Source organism: Calypte anna, chromosome 11 (assembly GCF_003957555.1).
Source record: "Calypte anna isolate BGI_N300 chromosome 11, bCalAnn1_v1.p, whole genome shotgun sequence".
In the NCBI taxonomy this organism is placed as follows: Eukaryota; Metazoa; Chordata; class Aves; order Apodiformes; family Trochilidae; genus Calypte; species Calypte anna.
In genome coordinates this window covers 18,707,259-18,726,881 of record NC_044257.1, presented here as the reverse complement: position 1 = coordinate 18,726,881, position 19,623 = coordinate 18,707,259, and the positions used below count along the sequence as shown (strand labels likewise).

At 48.4% G+C, this 19,623-nt stretch overlaps 1 protein-coding gene across 6 annotated transcripts in view; it reads right to left on the bottom strand.

The window, feature by feature from the left end:
• Positions 1-19,623, bottom strand: part of ZC3H18 (zinc finger CCCH-type containing 18) — a 43,830-nt gene that overhangs the window by 7,592 nt on the left and 16,615 nt on the right. For 3 of the 6 annotated variants that reach the window (XM_030457838.1, XM_030457841.1, XM_030457839.1), the window contains 6 exons: positions 18,623-18,749; positions 17,210-17,502; positions 6,574-6,774; positions 5,451-5,576; positions 3,865-3,966; positions 1,680-1,823 (listed from right to left, as the gene is read on the bottom strand). In XM_030457838.1, the coding sequence (XP_030313698.1) occupies positions 1,680-1,823; positions 3,865-3,966; positions 5,451-5,576; positions 6,574-6,774; positions 17,210-17,502; positions 18,623-18,749 (993 nt within the window). The remainder of the gene's footprint in view (positions 1-1,679; positions 1,824-3,864; positions 3,967-5,450; positions 5,577-6,573; positions 6,775-17,209; positions 17,503-18,622; positions 18,750-19,623) is intronic. The other 3 variants (XM_030457842.1, XM_030457840.1, XM_030457843.1) reach the window with 2 other exon arrangements.

Here is a 19,623-nt window from a genome sequence, read left to right as displayed (position 1 = left end):
AAGGTCACCCCCACCCCATGTCCCTCATCCCATCTCCAGGGCTCTGAAACCCCTCCAGGGATGATGGGGACTCCAGCCCTGCCCTGGGCAGCCTGGGCCAGGCCCTGACAACCCTTTCCAGGGAGAAACTGTGCCTAATATCCCCTCTAACCTTCCCTGAGGTTGAGAGACCACCTTAATCCTGTCCTGACACCAGAAGGAAAGGCTTCCTACAGCACCTGTCTGCTAACTGTAACACAGTGGGGACTGCCTGGTCTGTCAGGCCACACAAATGATCATACCTCTATTTATTTGGACAAACACACCAGTGCAAACATAAATAGAGCTGTTTTGTCATTCTCACAGAAAGGGAGAGTCTAGACAGGGCAGTGGGGTCTGTGTGGGTATAAGCCTGATAAAAAAAACCAAAACAAAACACATATCCCAGACTGCAGATTGGAATAAAGAAAAAGGGAGGGTGGTTAAAGAAAGTGAACCCAAAACTAGAACTGAATGTTTCTAGGGAAAAGAAACTGTCATGTTAAGTCTTCACCTATAGAGACAAACTGCTCAGCCCAGGCCTCTCTTTAGCTACTGGGAAGGAACAGGAGATGTAATCCTGTGCAAAACTAACAAATGGTTCAGGATGCTGCTGAAAACCTGAAGAGGAACCAGACTTTGAGGCATCTTCCTAACACACTGGCAGAAAGCATCATCTATGATCCAAGAGAACCATTTATGCCTTTCTGCAGGCAGGAAGCATTCTCTCATTCTCCTCCTGTGCTCACAAAACCAGTAAATACAACATTTGTTCCACAGCCTAAACACAGAGGTACTGCACTGCTGCTTCAGAACTTCCAGTGGAAGGAGGATGCATGATGATTTTCAGCCCTATGTAGCAGGCTCCACATCCTCCCAGGCACAGGCAATGCTGCCTGCATTTATCCTGGGACATTTTTAAGCACAGCACAATGGATTAAGCCTGATAAACATACTTAAGCACAGGCAAGTGCTCCTTGTTTGGAAGCCAACAGAAACCTCTCTCATTTCCAATGCAAAGGGAGGAGAAAGTGGCAGCAAAAACAGTTAAGAGGACAAACAGAACGAGTCACTTCAAACAGCCAAACTAGTCACACAGGATGAAGCCAGGAAGAGAAAGTTGGGATTGGAAGCCACCAAACTGTGTCCCAGGGACTGTGAAAATAGAAGAGTTTTTCCTCCTCTCCTCCCCTGGCTGGATGCTGTCAGACCAGATCCTGGGACCACGCAGAAACACTCCCTGCACCCTGGGACACGTCTGAAGTAAACAGGGGCCAAATCCATCACCACAAACCTTGACCCTCCAATGCATCTCAGTTGCTCTCTGGCCCAAACACACCTTCAGTTCCTTGCTGCAGAGCTTCAGCCACCCACAGGCTCTCCAACATGCTTTTATTTCACAGTGCAGACCCTGCCTTTTGGCACATTTCATCCATTTCACCTACTCCATCCCCCAACCAGCCTTAAGAGGCCAGAGCCACTTGCTGTGGCAAGCCCCCAGCATTCAATCTCAACACTTTCCCCTTTCTTCCCATTTCCTCCCTGCCCCAGGAAACAGATTCCTTTAATACTCAAAAGCCCTTGAGTTGATTATTCCAGAAAGAAACCCAGGATTTGCTCTATCTTCCAGGGGATCACACTCCACCCCACAGCTTTCTTACCTCCTGGGTGGAGTCCTGGTCTGACGTTCCTTCCTTCTTGCCTCTCGATTATCCCCTGGTTTGGCTGGCTCTGGTGCAGTTGCTGTAATTTTCGTGAGTGGCTGAGGGACTGGAAGGGCAGCTAGTTTCTTCACAGATTTTTCACTAAAAAACAAAAAACAGCCCAAGAAATAACAAGATTTTTCATCACAGTCAGCAGATACAGAACGCAGAGGCTGCCAAACGAAGCACGTTCGGGTTTGTTGCTGGCTGAGTGGTACAGAGGTTTATACCTGTGGCTGTGTCATCAAAACACTCTCAAACAACACAGATTCCCCCAAAAGGGATCTGTTTCTCATCTTCCAAATCAAGCCACCTTTTCAGAGAGAAGAAGTTACTACACAACAGCCAAGTTTGGAGCCATTCAACTTGTAAAGTAACTAAGGAAGCAGACTGAGGAATCACTGTTTCTTCTCTGTTTGATTCAGTGTATTTTTACCCAAAACACATTTGCCTACTTAAAATCTGCCAGGCAGGCTCAAACACTCACAGTTGCTGCAAGAAATGCTCTTTTTCACTCCATTGCATGGATCAGCAGGGTGCAAAGCTGTTCGTGTGTGCAAATTGGAGATTGGGAATAACTTCTCCCTAGAAAGGGTTGGCAGTCCCTGGGCCAGAGGTGGAGTCCCCATCCCTGCAGGGGTTTCCAGGCTGTAGGAGACGTGGTGCTGAGGGCCATGGGTTAGTGGTGGGGAAAAGAGAAATGGTTGGACTGGATGATCTGAAAGGTCTTTTCCAACCAAAACAATCCTGTGATCTGATGGCTCTAAACATCCCTCGGACATGTCCCTCAGCTCTTGTCACCCTGCAGGACATTTAACAGGTCACACCACTGCAGAAGGTGGCCAGGCCAGGTGTTTGTGACTTTATCTAGCACCCACTAGCACCAGACAGGAATTGTTTTGTCTCTTTTCAGTGCTGCTCACTTCTGGGCTCCAACCTCTCCTCTAATAGCTGGTTACTGCTCACCATCCCCAGCGCTGCTGTCACGCCTCCTGTGACCTGGGGAGGAGGTGGCTGTCTGCATACAAAAATAGAGACTGTTAATTCCTCCTCTTGGGCTGAAGAATACCTCCACTCATCCCCTGCAGAACACAGGATTAAGTGCATGCAAAACCAACCCCCGTGCTGGTGAGGGCTGCTGGCATTGTGTTACCAAACCAGCCCTGCAATGGGCACCAGGAGGGTGTAAAGACATGGCTGCAGGCACAGAGAGTGTCCTTAAAGGGCTGAGCCCTCTGAGTGGAGAAGGAGGAAGGAAAAGAAAAGACAAGCAGGTCAAGAAGGTAAATGAAATGTGGTGAAGGGGACTGTCCCATGTTCTGGAGAATTCAGGGGGATTCCCATGGTGTAATTTCTTTGCAGGTCATCTGAAAAGAGGTGACATCACTAGGGTGTTGTGTCACCCTCCAACGTAGCCATCATCTACTGTGTGTTACAGGAGTTTGTGAAATAGCAATTTCAAGCATTTAAAAGAGCAAGAGGCTCAGAGCTGCAGTACTGTTCTGATTTGGCTCCAATATTAAAAGCAGATGAGGCTGAACCCCTTCTCTGTTCTAAGGCTCTGCATCAAAAAAGCTGCAGTGGGGGAATGAATGAGACTGTCTTGTAGCTCCTGTATAAACACATCTGCACACACAGGATGCTGGAGCTGTCAGTCATCCCTGTGTTTAAAACACTCATGATGGGGGCCTAAATGTAGGGGGCCTTAGGGACATGGCTTAGTGGTGGACTTGGCAGTGTTAGGTTAAAAGCTGGAATTGATCTTAAGGGTCTTTTCTAAAATAAATCCGTTTTACATAATAGTGTAAGACACCTGTACACTTTAACTTAGATTTAGTAAGTGAAAGTGCCATCATTTAAATATGCAAAGCTATCTGTGGGTCACGTTTTGCATCTTCCATTTCTGGATGCCCCATCCCTGGAATTGTTGGAGGCCAGGTTGGATGGGTCTTGGAGCAACCTGGGCTGGTGGGAGGTGTCCCTGGGCATGGCAGGGGGGTTGGAACTGGATGAGCTTGAAGGTCCTTTTCAACCCAAACCATTCTGTGATTCCTTTAATTGTCAAGCAGGTCAGAAGGTCCTGACTCAGGGATGAGGCTCCTGGTTGGAGACTTCAGTGATCAGACTGGAGATGAAGCCTTACCCTTTTCCAGCAGGTGGTAACAAGTCCCCTTTCACCTTGGCAAGTGGCTTGTGTGGAGATGGGGTTGGTGAAGGAGAGGGTGAAGACGAGAAGGACCGTGACCTAGAAAGGAAAGGACACATCCCTCAGCTCAGCCTCTGGGACTGCATCCCAGGAACCAGCTCCTCTGGGGCTGAATTGATCTTAGTTTTATAGTTGGACTCTACTCAACAAAACCATCTTCTGTGACCAGACCAGTGGTAGACAGAAAACAAAAGGGAGAAGCAGGGTCAGCTGCAAGAGAGGCACTGTCTCAGGTATTGCACCCCAACATCTGAGGCTTCCTCCACACTCACTGCATTCCCTCCTTAGGGAGAGTATGTCTGCAGGAGAGCAAGCAGGATTTTGGCTTTCAAGTTCACCAGGATTTGTTTCAACCTGCTTTAGGCAGCTCCTAGTGCAGTCCACAATCCTTTAAACAGCTGCAAAAGAAAATCACTACCTTGGGAGTCTAACTGGATCTCTGAATCTAACTGGGTATCTGTAATTTCGGGAACACAAAGAGAAAACCCAAATATATCAAAGCCAGCAGATCAAAGGGCAAGAGCTGTTGCCCAAGATGAGGACTGACCAAAGAGACAAGTCTCTTACACAGCACGCCAGTGATTCACCCTCCTGCCAAGACTGGAAGTGCCCTTCTTGCAACCTCATACTTGAGAGAGCCAGACACCCAGGTGAGTGGCCTCCTGAGGAACAGTTAGTTAGGCACCTGGGTGTTCCTCACCCTCTTACCTTCAGAGAGAGGCATGCTAATGGACATGTGTCACCTCTGCAAGGAACAGAGCCTGAAATGGGGAGGGCTGGGGGAAGGTCAAACTGCTCACCAGAAACTCCTAGAGGTGCTTGTGTCAAGCCTGACTCCCACCTGAACCTTTCCTAGGAGAAACCACCTCTCCCAAAGTGATGCCTTGTGCTCCCACTGCCTGTGTGATCCACTCTGGGGATCTGGGAGTTTTCAGCTCTGAAGAGGTGTCTATCTAGGGAGCCAGTTCTCCTACTATGCATATTCCAGACTTGGGAAACTGTCTGCAGGGGCAGGGAAGTGGCAGGGCAATAAACACACCTCTGTTTAATCAGCCTGGGACACTGCATTGTTACTTTGAAGCCTGGGGACTATCGCAAGACACAAGTGCATGGGCTGCTTGAATAATAAGAAAAACCCAAAACATCATTTGCCTCTTTGAGTAGAAATCCCAGTGCAGCAGAAAAGAGATTCCCAGCAACCTCTACCAATCATGAGATGCAAATGATGGCAATGTTAATCTCAGCCAGGCTCCTCCAACCGCTCAGAGACCACAGGCATGGGAAACAGCCCAGTCCCAGCAGGAGGATGCTGGGGAGAGGAGGGGGTGGCTGACACATCTGCTTCATTCAACAACCAAACCTGCAAGCTGCCTCGCAGTCTGCTGCATTTTCCTCACTCAGGGAAGTGGTTTGAACGTTTGATTGAAATCTTTGGCTCTTTGCTTTGAAGTAGCAGCAAAAGGAGCTGCTGGGAAGTGTTTGGAAAACAAGGTGCATCACTTTCAAACCCAGGGAGCAGTTACCTGGACCTGCTGCCTGAGAAAGAGCTGTGTCTTGAGGAGCGACTGGAGTAAGAGCTGTAAGATGATGATCTGGAACGAGACCGTGAGGAACCTGACCCAGAATAGGTGGATGAACGAGAAGAGGACCTGAAAGGGAAGAACAAACAAACATTCACATTCAGCACCTCTTGACAAGCCCACTGAGATGAAGGCCTCACTTCCAGTAAACTCTGTTTCCAAATTCTCCAACACAGCTCCAAACTGACCTGCCATCTCTTTGGTGGCTTGTCAGGACTGGATCCTCTGCTTGGTCCCCATCTCCTCTAGATCACCCTCCCTTTTAGAGAGGATCCTCCTGTTGCTAGCCCTTTGGCACCCATGAAGATGCCTTCCCTTCTTTAGCTAGGGATGGACTTCCCATCCCTTTTAGGGACTCCTTTCACATCAGTCAGTGCCTGATAGGTCAGGTGACAAGGGAGCAAACAGAACAGTCTGGGGTGCAGTGATCCCAGAAAAACAACAACAAAAAGTTATCTACTTCAGGAGGGCTTTGGTTTTTAGATCCATATCTTCAATTCAGCATGTTCCTCATTCCTCTCTGATACCTCCCCCACCTCTTCTCAGGAGCTTCAAGCATTTAAATAAAATGGATCCACCTTGTGCCTCAACTCTCCTAGATTCAGGTGTTCTGAGAGGTGGTTTTTTACCTGACACTTGTTGCTTTCCAAGCTCTGCTGCAGCCTTCTAAGGCTCCACCACCCCAGTTTTTCCCTGCAGTATCACCACGCTCTTCCAGGAGTGGGGTCACCTCATGCCCCCAGCACCTCTGGAATGAAGAGGCCCCAGTTTTTAGACCTTCCATCTCTTTCTGCTCCTATTTTAGATCGACTCCAGTTTTCACCTTGCTCCAGTTTTCATCTAGGTGAGCTTCTAACCATCTGAACTGCTTCCAAGTTGAAGTTCCTTGAAGGGTGATTTTCCCAAGGACCTTTTTTTCCCATCTTCAGCAGATCACCCCCACATTGAAGTGTCCCCTTTAGCTTCCATCTCACCACCTACCCCTCAACCTCTTCCGCTGCCAAGGAAGAATCCCAGCACTCCCCAGCCAGGCTGGGAGGTGACAACTCTCTTCCCCCTCACTCACCTGGAGGAGCCAGAAGCAGATGCTGAAGAAGCAGAGGTTTTTCGGCGCCTGCGTGCCCGGCTGGGGGAGACAGAGACCCCAAGTTTCTTTTTGGGGGACTTGGATCGGCGCCAAGGGTCCTTCCACTCATCTGCTCGCTTCGACTGAGCCGTGGTGAGCATGGTGGCTTCCTTCTCCTTCTTTGGTGGCTCAGGCTGACGGCTGGAAAACAAGAGGAGTTAATTAGCTGGGACTGGTTTTTTTGTTTTCCTTTTTTTGTTTTTGTTTTCTTCTGTTTTGGTGGGTTTTTTTTCTGCTGATTTCTTTTTTTTTGTGACACAGTAAGGATGACAGAACCAGAAAACATCTCCGAAACTCATCCTTCTTCCCAGTGCTTGCTCTTAACCTCCACTCCACTTCAACTTTCAGCATCATTTTGGGGCAATGAAGCGTTAGAAAAGCTGCAGCTCTGTCAGTCAGTGACCACAAACCCTGTCCAAACAGCAGCACCTACAAGTGTTGTCAGCTCCTTTGTGACACTGAGCAAACACTGACCTGCCAGCTGATTTCAGCTCTGGCTTTTGGCCTCCAAGGAGCAGGCACAAGCACCTGTAAAAAGGGAATGGGGGACCTGGCTCTTCCTACAGTAGAGCTGGAGCAAACCTGGCAGGCAGCTCCCAGTGGTCTGAAAAGGCCAAACAGAGCTGGATTAAGGACACACTTTGAGTGTGTCTCAATACAGCAAATTGCTGGAAACAACCAGAGAAGAGATTCAGCCTCAATTACCCTCCTAGTTTTCTTATCAGAACCTCACATGGGGCTGTGTCACAAGCCTTACCACAGCCAGGAGCCATTGATCTCTTTTTACCCCTCACAAAGGGGACAGTTACCTCATCAGCTGAGCAGAAAGCAGCCTGTAATGGCTGTTTTATCACCATATTATTATAAGCACTGGCTGCTTAAACACCATCCAACATGTGCTCTCCTGTTGATGATAACCATGCAGATGTGAGTCAGGCTCCAGAGCCTCCACCCCCTCCCTTCCTTTTTCAAGGCTCTGCTTGTGTTTCTCCTTTTTCTTTGGGTTTCCCTTCTCCTTTACAACCCTCTGAAAGTAATTCAGGGCTCACTTCTCAGCACCTGCACCAGACAGTTACTTAAGTACTCCAGGATGAGTTTCTTCAGGCCCAGACTTTATTACCCTCTCTTATCTACGGGTGACTTAACTTGGGATTTTTTCCTTGCCCTTGCTCTAACCTGCACACAGCAGTTCAAACACCTGCCTATAACCTTCTCCCTTGGGTTTTAGGCAAAGCTGCTGCTTGCTTCAAGGCTGCACTCAGCAAATTACCAGCTGGATGATGGGCTGATTCCTTTTCTCAAAATAATGAAGCCTCTCAGCTCTGAGGATTTGGGGGAGGAACAGCTGGGTTCAGCCTGTACCACCCCATTACTCACAGGACTGAAGCAATCACTCCCCACCCAACTTCCTCTACCTTTTCAGATACAAAAAGCAACCTGAGTTTTCTAAATAATTCTAGGGACTGTGTTTCTCACCCCAACACTTTTCCAACAGGATAATTAAAGCTCTTTGTGAGCAGCCTCTTCTGCCCTTTGAAGGCTTCACTAGTCACTAATTAGTCTCACCTTCTTCTTGCTCACCAGTGTTAAAGCAGCCTCAACACAGTTAAAACACCTACAGCCTCCCCTCAGCTCTTCCCTAACTCCAGAACTCTCTTTGCTGAGACAACTACAGCGATTTTACAATCTGCCCCATGTCTCTTCTTGGTTTATACAGAACTTCATGGGAGGAGAAACTCTTCCTTCATGCATTCACCTCTCCCACAAATCTCACTCCAACCTCAGAAGATGCTTATGTATTAGCACACAGAATTACTGACTGCCTAGCAAGGAGGGTGCCCAGCAGGACTATGGCTCAGCATCATTCACCAGCACCTTCACTTAGCATCATCACCCCTTCCAGCTCTGCTCTAATGTACCTTGTTTTCCACACATGGTATTTGTGGTGGATTGGTCTCATTTTCCATGTCATAGCCAACTATATCCAAGTATCTACTCATGGGGGAAGACCATGACTGTGAATATGGGGAAGCAATAGACTGTACCTATTATTTATACTCTGACAGCACTAAGCAGCTGTGCTGAGGTCAAGTTCTCCCTCCAGCAGATGTGGGACAAACTCATTTTGGAGCCATCTTGACCTCTGGAGTATCTTCAAAGCAACTCAGTGCAAAGCAGGAAGAAAAAGAAGGTCGAGTACAGCCTACACACCTTGCATCAGGCTGCAGCAGAGAGGAGGAGGAGGAGGAGGAGAACACCAGGTGAGGATGTGTGCAAGTAACACTCAACTACATCCTGCTGTGCTGTCCCTTCCTGAGGGACCAGAGTCTGCATGCTTGGAGAGATGCAGGAGAAATCCTCATGTGAGCAGAGAGGCAGTGTCCACCTCGAGACCTGGATGAAGCCTGCTGAGATGCTTTTCACTGCATCTCAGTCCAAGGTGACAAATGTGAAAGCCAACAACATGACCTCGGGCTCAGCTCTCTGCTCTGACAGTTTTCAGAAAAAGTCTCCTACAAAAGTTCTTCTCTCTCTCAAGAAACCACCAAACCCAAACCCCAACAAAGCTAAAACCCAACTTGCCCAGATTCATGTCCAAGAGCAGCACACCCTGGGAACTGGACCTCCTCTCCAACACCACGTGGAAACTCCACAGCTTGGAGCAAAGATGAGGATGGAAGCCAATCTCCTTCCTTGCACCTATTACCTGCTTTGATGCAATTCTCTTGATGAAGTCACTTTCTGGAGGAAAGGTTTTTTTTTTCCCCAGGAAAACCACAACAGAAAGCCTCAGTTCTTGATAGGCTTTGGCTTTTTTGACTCAGCAGTGAACACGTTCCCACAGCAGAGCCAAGAGCCAGGCGCTGCGCGTGTCGGGACATTTCCAAAGCCTTTCCTCAGGAGTTTCCTCTGCCCAACCTGCAGCCTCCCCAAATCACCTTGTTCAGCTCCACAGGAGAGGCTGACACCTGATGCCACTTGGCTCATCTCTTCCCGTGGAATTCAGGAGTCAAAATTGAAAGTAAGCTGGAGCAAGTGCCAAGATCCTCATCTTAGACTAATGCCTAAATTACTGCCTGGATGATTTTAACCAAAGAGACTGTTAAGAGGCCAGCAGCCCACAAAACCACATTTCAGTCAAATTTACTTCTATTTGACCCTGAGAAGCATCAGGCTTTCTCCTCATTTTCACCCTAACAACTAAGTGATTTTCCCTTCCCATCTTGTGCTGGATCTGGCGCTTTTTGGAGCTCTCCATGTGCCAAAACAACTCCTTGGAGGGAGTGGAGAAAGGAGACAAAAAAATGAAATAGAAGGAGAAATACACAAGTTTATCCTCAGCAAGAAGAGTGGCTGGCAAAGCCTTCCTATGCTACCAAAGCACACATGTGAATCCTGGCTTCCTTTCTCACCAAACTGCAATTTTTAGGACATGTCTCAAATCTGAGAATCAGCTCTCAAATTGGGTAGGCCAAGAGGTTTAAAAACCAAAAACGATGGAGGGAGTAAGAGACTGACAAGACAGACTGATCCAAAGCAGCCCAAATTTCCTTGCAGAGCCCCAAGGAGCAGCCTCCTGCATCATCAGCAGGGCACAGGCAAGCTCTGCAAGGCTTCATTCCTTCCCAAGCCCATTTTAACCTGAAAGTAACCAAATGCTTTACTTTCCAGTACAAGCCCATTAATGTCTGTTTGGGCTGGAATTTAACTAGGGCAATCGAGCTTGGAGAACTGAAGCTGAACGTGGCTTTGGCAGAGAGAGGAGGAACAAAGGCAGCTCCAGCTGGCAAAGCAAACCACGGGGTAGGTCAGCCAGCTCCTGACTGCACGTTTGGAGCACATCACTGAGTTTGGGAAAGGGAAGAGTGGAGCTGCAAAGCTCTCCCCATCGTGCACGATGCAAAAAGACACCCAAGTGACTTTGAACTTAGAGGGGAAAATAAGGGTGCTGGGGAAAGTCTTTCCTTCCTTTCTTCCAACAGGACACAGCTCCCACAGGTAATGCCAACCTTATCACCCCTGGTGATGTCAGCCTGGCTCCAGGGCTCCTCTTTTGGCCAGCACTTCCAGCTCAGTTTTCTGAGAGAGCAAAGTCCACCCGTGATTTCCAAGCCTCTCCATTTCTTGCAGGAAAGCAGCCCCACTGCAAGTCCTCCTTTGGTGGCAGTGGAATTTTCCAGAGGAAGATGGACTCAAGGAATGACTGGAGCCATGTGCCAAGGAGGTTGTGAAGCTGCACAATCAGCTCCAGCAGCACGCACCACAAGGTTGGCTTTTTTCCCCAAATCTTGGCACAATGAAGTCACTTGTGTGGCTGGAGAGGGACAACACCTCCTGAAAGCCACCCACCTGCAAAGCCAGGATGGAAATGGTGAGCCTTGGAGCTGGTGCTAATTGATCTTGGTGAAATATTAGCAAAGGTTGTGCTTTTCTCAAGAGGTTTCCATCTAAAGCAGAGCTATCAGGTGCTTAAAAGAAAAACAAAAAAAAAAAAAAGGATTTCTTCAAAGCTTGATGGGGAGAGGCTTTGAAATTAAACAGTGGAGATACAATCTGAACCTACAGTATGAAATCATCACCCTGAGATGAGATCTACCCTAAGGGCTGAGCATTTGATGCCTTGAGAGCCTCCTTTGAATGAGAGGGACCCATGTGCAGGGATTCTGCCCCAGTCTTTGCAATGTTTTAATGAAATCCAGTGTGGGAGAGAGCTCTCCAGTAATTCCAACTCTGAAATGCCACAAAAAAGCCCCCACATTCCTTGAGATCCACATCTGAGTCATTTGATGCCCTTCCTCATATTGATTTATGGTTATGAAACCTTCTCCTTTTACTGTGGAAGCAAAGGCAGAACCTCAAGGACCACGAAGAGCAACAAAACCTCCAGTCAAGAGAAAGGCTCTGTGGAGAACTTTTCAAAGTTTTGCTGATTTGGCTGGCAGAGAAGTTTTGTTATCACTGACTTTCTGAATGAAGTGGGAGCATAAATGAAAGGCAAGCTGTCTGACCAGGTTCCACTGCTCCAGCTGGAAGCTGCACCACAAAAAAAACCCCAGGGATATAACCAAGTTGTTAGAATGTTGGTACTCAGATGTAGATCTGAAGAACTCCATAACAGCACAGGACATGTTCTGTATGTGGGGAGAAAGGAAATCCTCTCCTGCTTGGCACTGAACTGAGGGCATCACAGCTGTGTGCAGGAGGAGCAGAGGTTCTGCTCCAGTTGGAGCCCATAAACCCCACTTCAGCCTGGGAAACCCAACAGCCTGGGGACATCTGCTTCTCTTAACTCACTGCACTCCCAAAAAGCTGCCCAGGAGAGCAAATCTGTGCCTCCTGACAGTGGCTGCTTTGCCCCTCAGTAGCTTCTGGTGGAGGCAGGACTAATAGAGAGTGCTCCTGGGTCTGACCAACACCTGACTTGAAGCTAGGAAGAGCCCCCAGTTCCCTGTCCTGCCTGCTCCTCCTCCTGTGGCAGGACAAACAGGAACAAACAAAGGATTTCTTGTAAGAAACAGCTGGTATTTCCACAGGGAAAACCCCCACAAAATCCACCACCTCCATACCACAGGGGGAGATGCTGTTCCCAGGCTCAGCAGAACACCCAACCCTAGCTGAGCTTTCATGCACTCCAAAACCAGGGAGCAGATCCAGCTGGGGGCACGAGGAGACCACCAGAAGCTGTTGGGAGAAGTGCTGATAACCCAGGACCCCTCAGAATGACAGATTCTTCTGAAAAACAAGTTCAGTCAGTTTTGGATCACACACATAATCATAAATCACTCCATTTGCATTCCCTTTATTTTTGCCACTCCTTTATCTAATCAACCTCATTCCAACACTTTCTAACTTGCAAGCCCTGGTAACCTGCATTCATTGATTATAAACTCCAGGTTATCCTGTTCAACAAAGTGCTCACCCCAGAGATGAACAGCAACCTGTGGTCAAAACAACTTAAATGAGCCTGGAAAAAACAACTCAAGGGAGAACTCTGCTGAGGGAACATGGAACCTTTTATCCCAGGGTTAGCCTGTGGCTGCCCCATCCCTGGCAGTGTCTCAGGTCAGGTTGGATGGGGCTTGGAGCACCCTGGGCTGGTGGGAGGTGTCCCTGGGCATGGAGGGGATTGGAGCTGGATGAGCTTTAAGGTCCCTTCCCACCCAAACCATTCTATGATTCTGTAAGAATTCTATGATTCTTCTTCTTTGCTTGGAGGACAAGCCCCCCAGTGCCCCCCCAGCCAACGGGGCAGGGACACTGAGGTCACCCAATGTCCCTCAGTGCTTTGGGAATACAACCACTACCAGGTCCCATGACACTACTCAGTGTGTTGCTTAACATGCCCCTGAAACAATCAGATTCACTTGGCTGATGGAAGCTAAAGACCTGTGCAGCAACAGAAGGATTAAAGCAAATTACTATTTCTGTGAGCAGAGCTAAAGGTCGGCAGCCAGGGTAAGAACATCTTGCACTGCTCTAAGTCTCTTCAACTAAAATATTACATGCCACCTCCTTGATCCCTGAAATGCTTTGCACAACAAGTGAGCTAGACTGGCAAGAGGGAGATAGAAAGCAGAAATTTTGTACTCAGCAAAACCAGCCACAGCCTGGGGCAGCAGAACTCGTTCTGGAGATGGGGAGCACAAGGACAGGCAGCCAAGTTATCCCTCTAATTGATCATAAAGTGTCCCAGCGTGTTTAAATGTTCAGCTTGGTTGAGTGTTTGATGCCTGAGGAGGGAAGAGGAGGAGGAACAACAACAACAGTTTCACTGGCATTGCAATCTCGGGTTATAAACTTCTTGGAGTGCTCATCTTAAGCTTGAGAAAAACAAACGAACCCAAAGCCTAAAGCAGCAATTGCAAACTCCTTCAGAAACAGCCCAATCCACATGGGAAGATCCTACTCAAACCCTGCAATCTCTTCTTTTAAAAGGTTCAAGGAGAACCCCTTGCCACCGAGCCCCTTAGGGTTTGTGCTCTTTGTTTGTTGTTCAGTTCTAACCCTGCTCATCTGCAGCGAGCAGCAATGCCAGGAAGTCCTCTGGCTTCTCCACATTATTACCCTTAACTGCTTCTATGTTCTTCAGAGATCAGATTGAACCTTCCTGCTCTCACTATAATGGAAAGGGAATTTATTCCCATGTCCCTGGCTCTTAGATCTTCAGGTTTTCTTTCAGCCCTTTCCACTCCATCTTCTCCACTCCGGGCTGTTCCTCCCTCCAGCTTCTCCTTGCGGGAGCTCTTACACTGATGGACAGCCTGGCATCTCCCTGTAATTACAGACATCCTCAGCCCTGCCTTTGGCAAAGCTCCTCACCAGTTGCACAACCCCTGTGGAGCAGTTTTTCCATCTGCCCAGCTCATTAGGAAGGGAAGAGGCAGCAGAGCCGCGTGGGCTCCGGCTGGAAGCGGCGCTGCCTTTGGAGCAGGAATGTTAACGGGCAGCTGCCTGCAGCCCGGCCTCAGCCAGTCCCCAGCACCACCTGACACCTGGAAAGGCCGGACGTGCCATAAAATTGGGATCTAGCCACGAGGGAAAGCCCAGAAGCCTAAAAATAGAGCCAGAGGTGAGCGTTGCGTTGCTGCCCTGCATCCTGCTGCCCAGGCAACGCGGAGCGGTGGCGAGCGTTTAACACATTAAACAAACTCGGGAGGTATTTAATCCCCAGGTGCCAAACCTGAGCCTCTGCCCCACAGCACCAAGGTATTTGGAGAAAAGGTGAGACAGCCCAAACCAGGGCACTGCCAGGAGGAAGTTTGGAGCCTGTCAAAAAGGTTGCCTGGAACAGAACAAACTGGGTGAGGGATGTCTGCTCCCAGGGAGCAAGAAGTCAGATTGTGCTTTCACTTTGTTAAAACAAAACAAAACAAAACACCAACTTAGTTCTGCACTTTTGTTTTCTCTGCAAACATCCCTACACCTCTAAGTGCTGCAGGAAGAGTGTTCATGTTGACCTGGGTTCCCACAGTGGGCACTGAAGCCCTGTTCAGATACCTGGAGCAGTGCCTCCAGCAACAACTCCCGTGAATTCCACTCTCCTCTAAGAGCTGATGATACTTGTGTCTAGCTGCTGAGCTAAGAGTTCACATATTCTTTTTTTTTCTTTTTTTTTTGATATGTTAAAACTTTCCTCTCAGTTCTGGCTCCCTATTCAAGACAAAAAGTGCAAATGTTTCTTGTCACCAGCTTTGAAAGCCCCACAGGACAGAAGCCAAAGCCAAGCCCTGGTCACTGTCCCCTCTTCCTCCCAGCTCTCTGCCTGGCCCTGCAGTCATCAAACCACAGAATCATGGAACAGTTGGGCTTGGAAGGGACAACATGAACTTCCCAAGTTCTATCTTCAACCCATGACTCCTTGTCCTACTATGGGGCACCACTGACAAGAGACTGACCCCTTCCTCTTGACACCCACCCCTCAGATATTTACAGACACTCACAAGGTCCCCTCTCAGCATTCTCTTCCCAAACATAACAACACGAGCAGTGTAAATCCACCTTTCCACTCAGAGGGATGGTTACATGGACCCAAGATGAATCCAACACTGGTGAACACAGCTCCAGCTCCTGCCCAGCAAACCTTGGGCAACCCTTCTAGGGAAAACTCTCCTTCCAAGCCATGCCCCAGCTTGAGGGTGAAGGCAAGGAGCAAGCAGCAGCCTTGTGAGCTGCAATCCTGCTCACTGTGACTAAAACCTTCAGCTGCCCGTCAGCTGATGTCACTTTCATCATCATCACCATCATCATCACATGGATCTCGACAGCAAGATCTCCTCCATCTACTGCCCCAATGAGGGAGCAAACCAACAGCAAGTGAGGTAATTAAGGTGCACAAATTATGGTTGTAAGTGAAGATTATAATTAGGATGTAGCATGTAATTAAATAAATTCCTATAACCACTCTACTACTGCTCTGAGGACATCTTCAAACTGTTCTGAAACAGACTTCCTCTGGGAAAAAAAAAAAAGAGTCATCAAAGCCCAGCTTTCCCTCTTAGTAATGCAAATAAAAACTCTGGGTCAGATTCAAGGCTTAAGCTCTGCTCCCACTTGAAACCACCTGGCACCTCATGCCAGGCCTTTTTAGCCCTGTTCTCTGTTAAAACACACTCTTCCTCCCACTCGTGATGTTTCACACCTTTTTCTAGTGCTCAAGAAATCACACAGACATCAGGCAGGAGGAGAAGCTTCAATGTGCCTTGGAAACAGTTTCCCTGCACCCCTCTTCACCCCAACACACAAACTTGTGGCCCACATGTTCCCCAACATGCTGTCAGAAAACTCCACTTTTCCCACTTCCCTGGAGATGTCCTTCCTAGCAGGGAAACTGATACTTTTCCCTGATTCTCAACCAAGAGCTGTGGTGACATCAGAACTTCCTGTAAGACAAGTTCTCTATTCAGCTGGGATATTTATACAGTGCTTTACAAATATGCCTGATACGCAGGGTGCTGGGAAGCCACTTCAATAACTGACTGAGAAACAGAATAGGATTTTCACTTTGGAAATCCCTAGGCTTTTAGTCTGGTTCATTTCTCCCTTTCATGCAGGATTTTCAGAAAAAAAGGGGCAGGAAAGCTGACTCCACCCTGAAATTCCTCTGTAACACTTCAAGGCATACAATCCCTTTACCTTCTCTTAGCCTCTTTTGGGTATTCTTAATAAGTCTCCAGTTACTTCTGCTACCTGCAAACTCTCAAACCACCCCTGATTCTCCTCAAAGGACATCTGTCCAGGACACAAAGGGAACTGCCACAACCTGCAGGACTCCCTGGGGATTCAGCCAACCTCCCAGGATGTACTCTAGCCTGAAGGGAACAGGGACAAGCTGAACATCTCCACACCCACAGGCCACAGGATGGAGGCTCTCCTCTCCTCTTCTCCTCTCAGTCAGGTTAAGCACATTTGTTTCTTAGTGATGCTGGAGCTCCACTTAGTGGCCAGCAAGGCTCATATGAAGCCTTCCTCTGGCTTCACTCAAGAGTTGTAGACAACAGGGATCTTCTCCAGTGTCAGCAGATTCCTGATCCACAGTTAAACCAACATCAACTAAAATGGCACAGAATCAACCTGGTTGGAAGAGACATTCAAGATCCCTGAGTCCAACCTTCCCCTAACACTGACAAGTCCTTACCTAAGCACTGTGTCTATACAACTCCTAAATACCTCCAGGGATGGTGACTCCATCCCTGTCCTGGGCAGCCTGTTCAATGCCTGGTAACCCTTCCAGTGAAGAAATTCTTCCTGACATCCAACCTAAACCTCCCCTGGTGCAACTTGAGGTCACTACCACTTGTAACTTCATTGAACAGTGATCCCCACCTCTCTACAACCTCCTTTAAGGCAGCTGTAGAGTGAGAAGGTCTCCCCTCAGCCTCCTCTTCTCCAGGCTAAGCAACCCCAAAGAACTAGACGTAATCAAACCAGTTGTACATGATCTACCAGCAAAGAAACTCAAATAATGGTGACCAGGAGACCAAGTTCACAAAACAGGGACATTACAAGCAGCAGATGAAGCATTTCTGAATACCTGGAGGTGAGAACTGCATCCAGCTGAGTTCCAGCAGACACTTACCTGGGTAGCAGCGGCGACCGGGGCTTGAGTTTATCCTTCTCCTTCTCCCGTTCCCTGTCCCTGTCCCGGTCTCGGTCCCTGTCCCTGTGCTGCCTGTCTTTTTCATCTCTTTTCACTCGTTCTCTCTCCCGTTCCCACTCCTCTTTCCGACGCTGCCGCTCCTTGTCGCGCTCCCGCTCCCGTTCCCGCTCTCGCTCCCGCTGGCGCCGCTCCCGTTCCCGCTCTCGCTCCCTCTCCCGTTCCCTTTCTCGTTGTCTGTTCTCTCTTTCCCTCTCCCGTTCTCGCTCTCTTTCCTTTAAAAGAAAGAAAGAAAGAAAGAAAGAAAGGCAAAAAGGAATCACCGTGATGCTGTGGTACCATCTCCTCACGACGCGGGCGGCAAAGCCTCGCGCCGCAAGCGGTGACAAACACCCAACCCGTGGCAGAGCAAAGCTTGGAGATAAACAATTTGAGAGGTTTTTTGGCCATCACTGTTTGCTGAGCAGAGAGAAAGTGGAGAGGAACAAACCACCACGTCATACTCATCACCGTTTGTAATTTTCAGAGACAACAGCCAAAGATTAATTTGGCTTCTTCTGCTTATTAAGTAAACGCACCGATGTTTACAATACTTACTCTCCTTGCTAATCATGTTTATACCAATTGACTTTAGAAACAAGCAGCATGAAAATAACTGATGGTGCATGATGGGCAACAAGAGAGAAGAATGGTTCCTGTTTGTGCCCAGCTCCTGGAGATCAGAAAGGTCTCAGAGCAGCAGGGAAGCCGCCTGCTAAAGGATGTGACACATACCACCGGGAAGCTCCCCACTGAGCAGGGCTTTTTATTCTTGCTGCTGCTCTCAAGGCTCCAGGGTTTGCATGAGGGCAAAAGGGTTCAGAGCCTTCTTTTCATCCAGCACCTTCCAGCAGAGCAACACCAACTCTGCAGCTGGGGTGTGAGCTGCTGGCTGGGTGCTTTCCTCCTCTGACTCAATCACCTAACGTGCAGCTCCACCAGCGGTGGATGGTCATGGCAGAGCCTCTGCTGGCACACAAAGCACGCCTGGTCAAACCTAATCCTTTCTGTCTGTCTCAATAAATAACAAGCAAACTGTTCCTCAGGTTATTCCCTGGAAACTCTCTCCCTTCTCCACCATTTCCAACAACAGCTGCAGATGAGACCGTAGGCACTGCACAGAGGAGCGGTTGGTGCCCACACCAAGAGGAACCATCCTCCCATCTCAGACACCCTTTTGCCTCCATCATGCTGAAAAACCCCCAAAACCCTGCACCTCAGAGTGTGTTCTGTGCAGTAATTAACTCAAGATTTAAGGATCTGCAAGACAAAGCACCCTGAAGAAGAGGAGAAGTCCCCTTCCCAGCACTGTACCCGGTAGGAAGTTGAGAGGAGGAGGATGGGCAGGGGTATTACCTTACTTACTCTGTAGTTACGGTATGGGTCGGGGTCTGTGTACTGAACCCTGAAATTCTCATACTGCCCACCACGCCAGAAACGTTCTATTTCATAGTCATAATAGGGATCTGAGTAGGGATCAAGCCTACAATGAAAAACAGGGGAGGTTAGACAGAGAAGCACAGCCAGACAGCAAGGCTCAGGGCTTACTCACTGGGCACTGACAAGAAAAAACATGTTCAACCTACTATGAGCACACAAAGTGGTTTATGTTCTGCAAACCCCAAACAGGCAGAAACACTTTTTCTTTTTTTTTTTTCCAAGTGAAGCTTATCAGAGAAAAGTACAGACCTTTCTTGATAAACACACACACAAAAAAGCAACACTAGGAACCCAATTCAGCCTTCACATCAATGGGTTAAAAATGCAGAAATCGCTTTTTACAGCCCCTCAAAAGTAACAGAACATGTTTTGCTTTGTTGATTTAGAGCTGTGTTTTCTGCCCATGCACACACAGCTAATAATGTCAAGCACCCTCACACCACAACTGGGAGGGCTCATGATCTCCTGCTCCTCCTCCACCACCCCAGGTGATGGGTGCATCCCAGTGCCACCAGCACAGGCCACCAGCTGGTGCTTGGCTTTCCAATTGCAGAAGGCAAGCTCTACCTGGAATTATCCCATGCAATGAAGGCAACAGCATCAGCAACTGATATTCTCCAGTGGAAAACAGGTGCTGGACCCCCCAGCACACAAAGGAGCTGGCAAGCACACCCTGTTCACCTCCAAAACTGACATTACTTTTGGGGAGCAAAAGGATTTGAACCCCACCCTCTTTACCTCTGCAATGTTTTCTCCATTTGATGATTTCTATTAACATTATTTGTTGTTTTTTTTTTTAATTCAAGTACTCAACAATATCCAATCCCTGCCAGCCACCTGGAGTGAAAATACCAGACCCATTGGGAAGGTGGGGAGGTGGGGACAGGGAACAAGAAACTTCCAGGGCCACAGAGGAG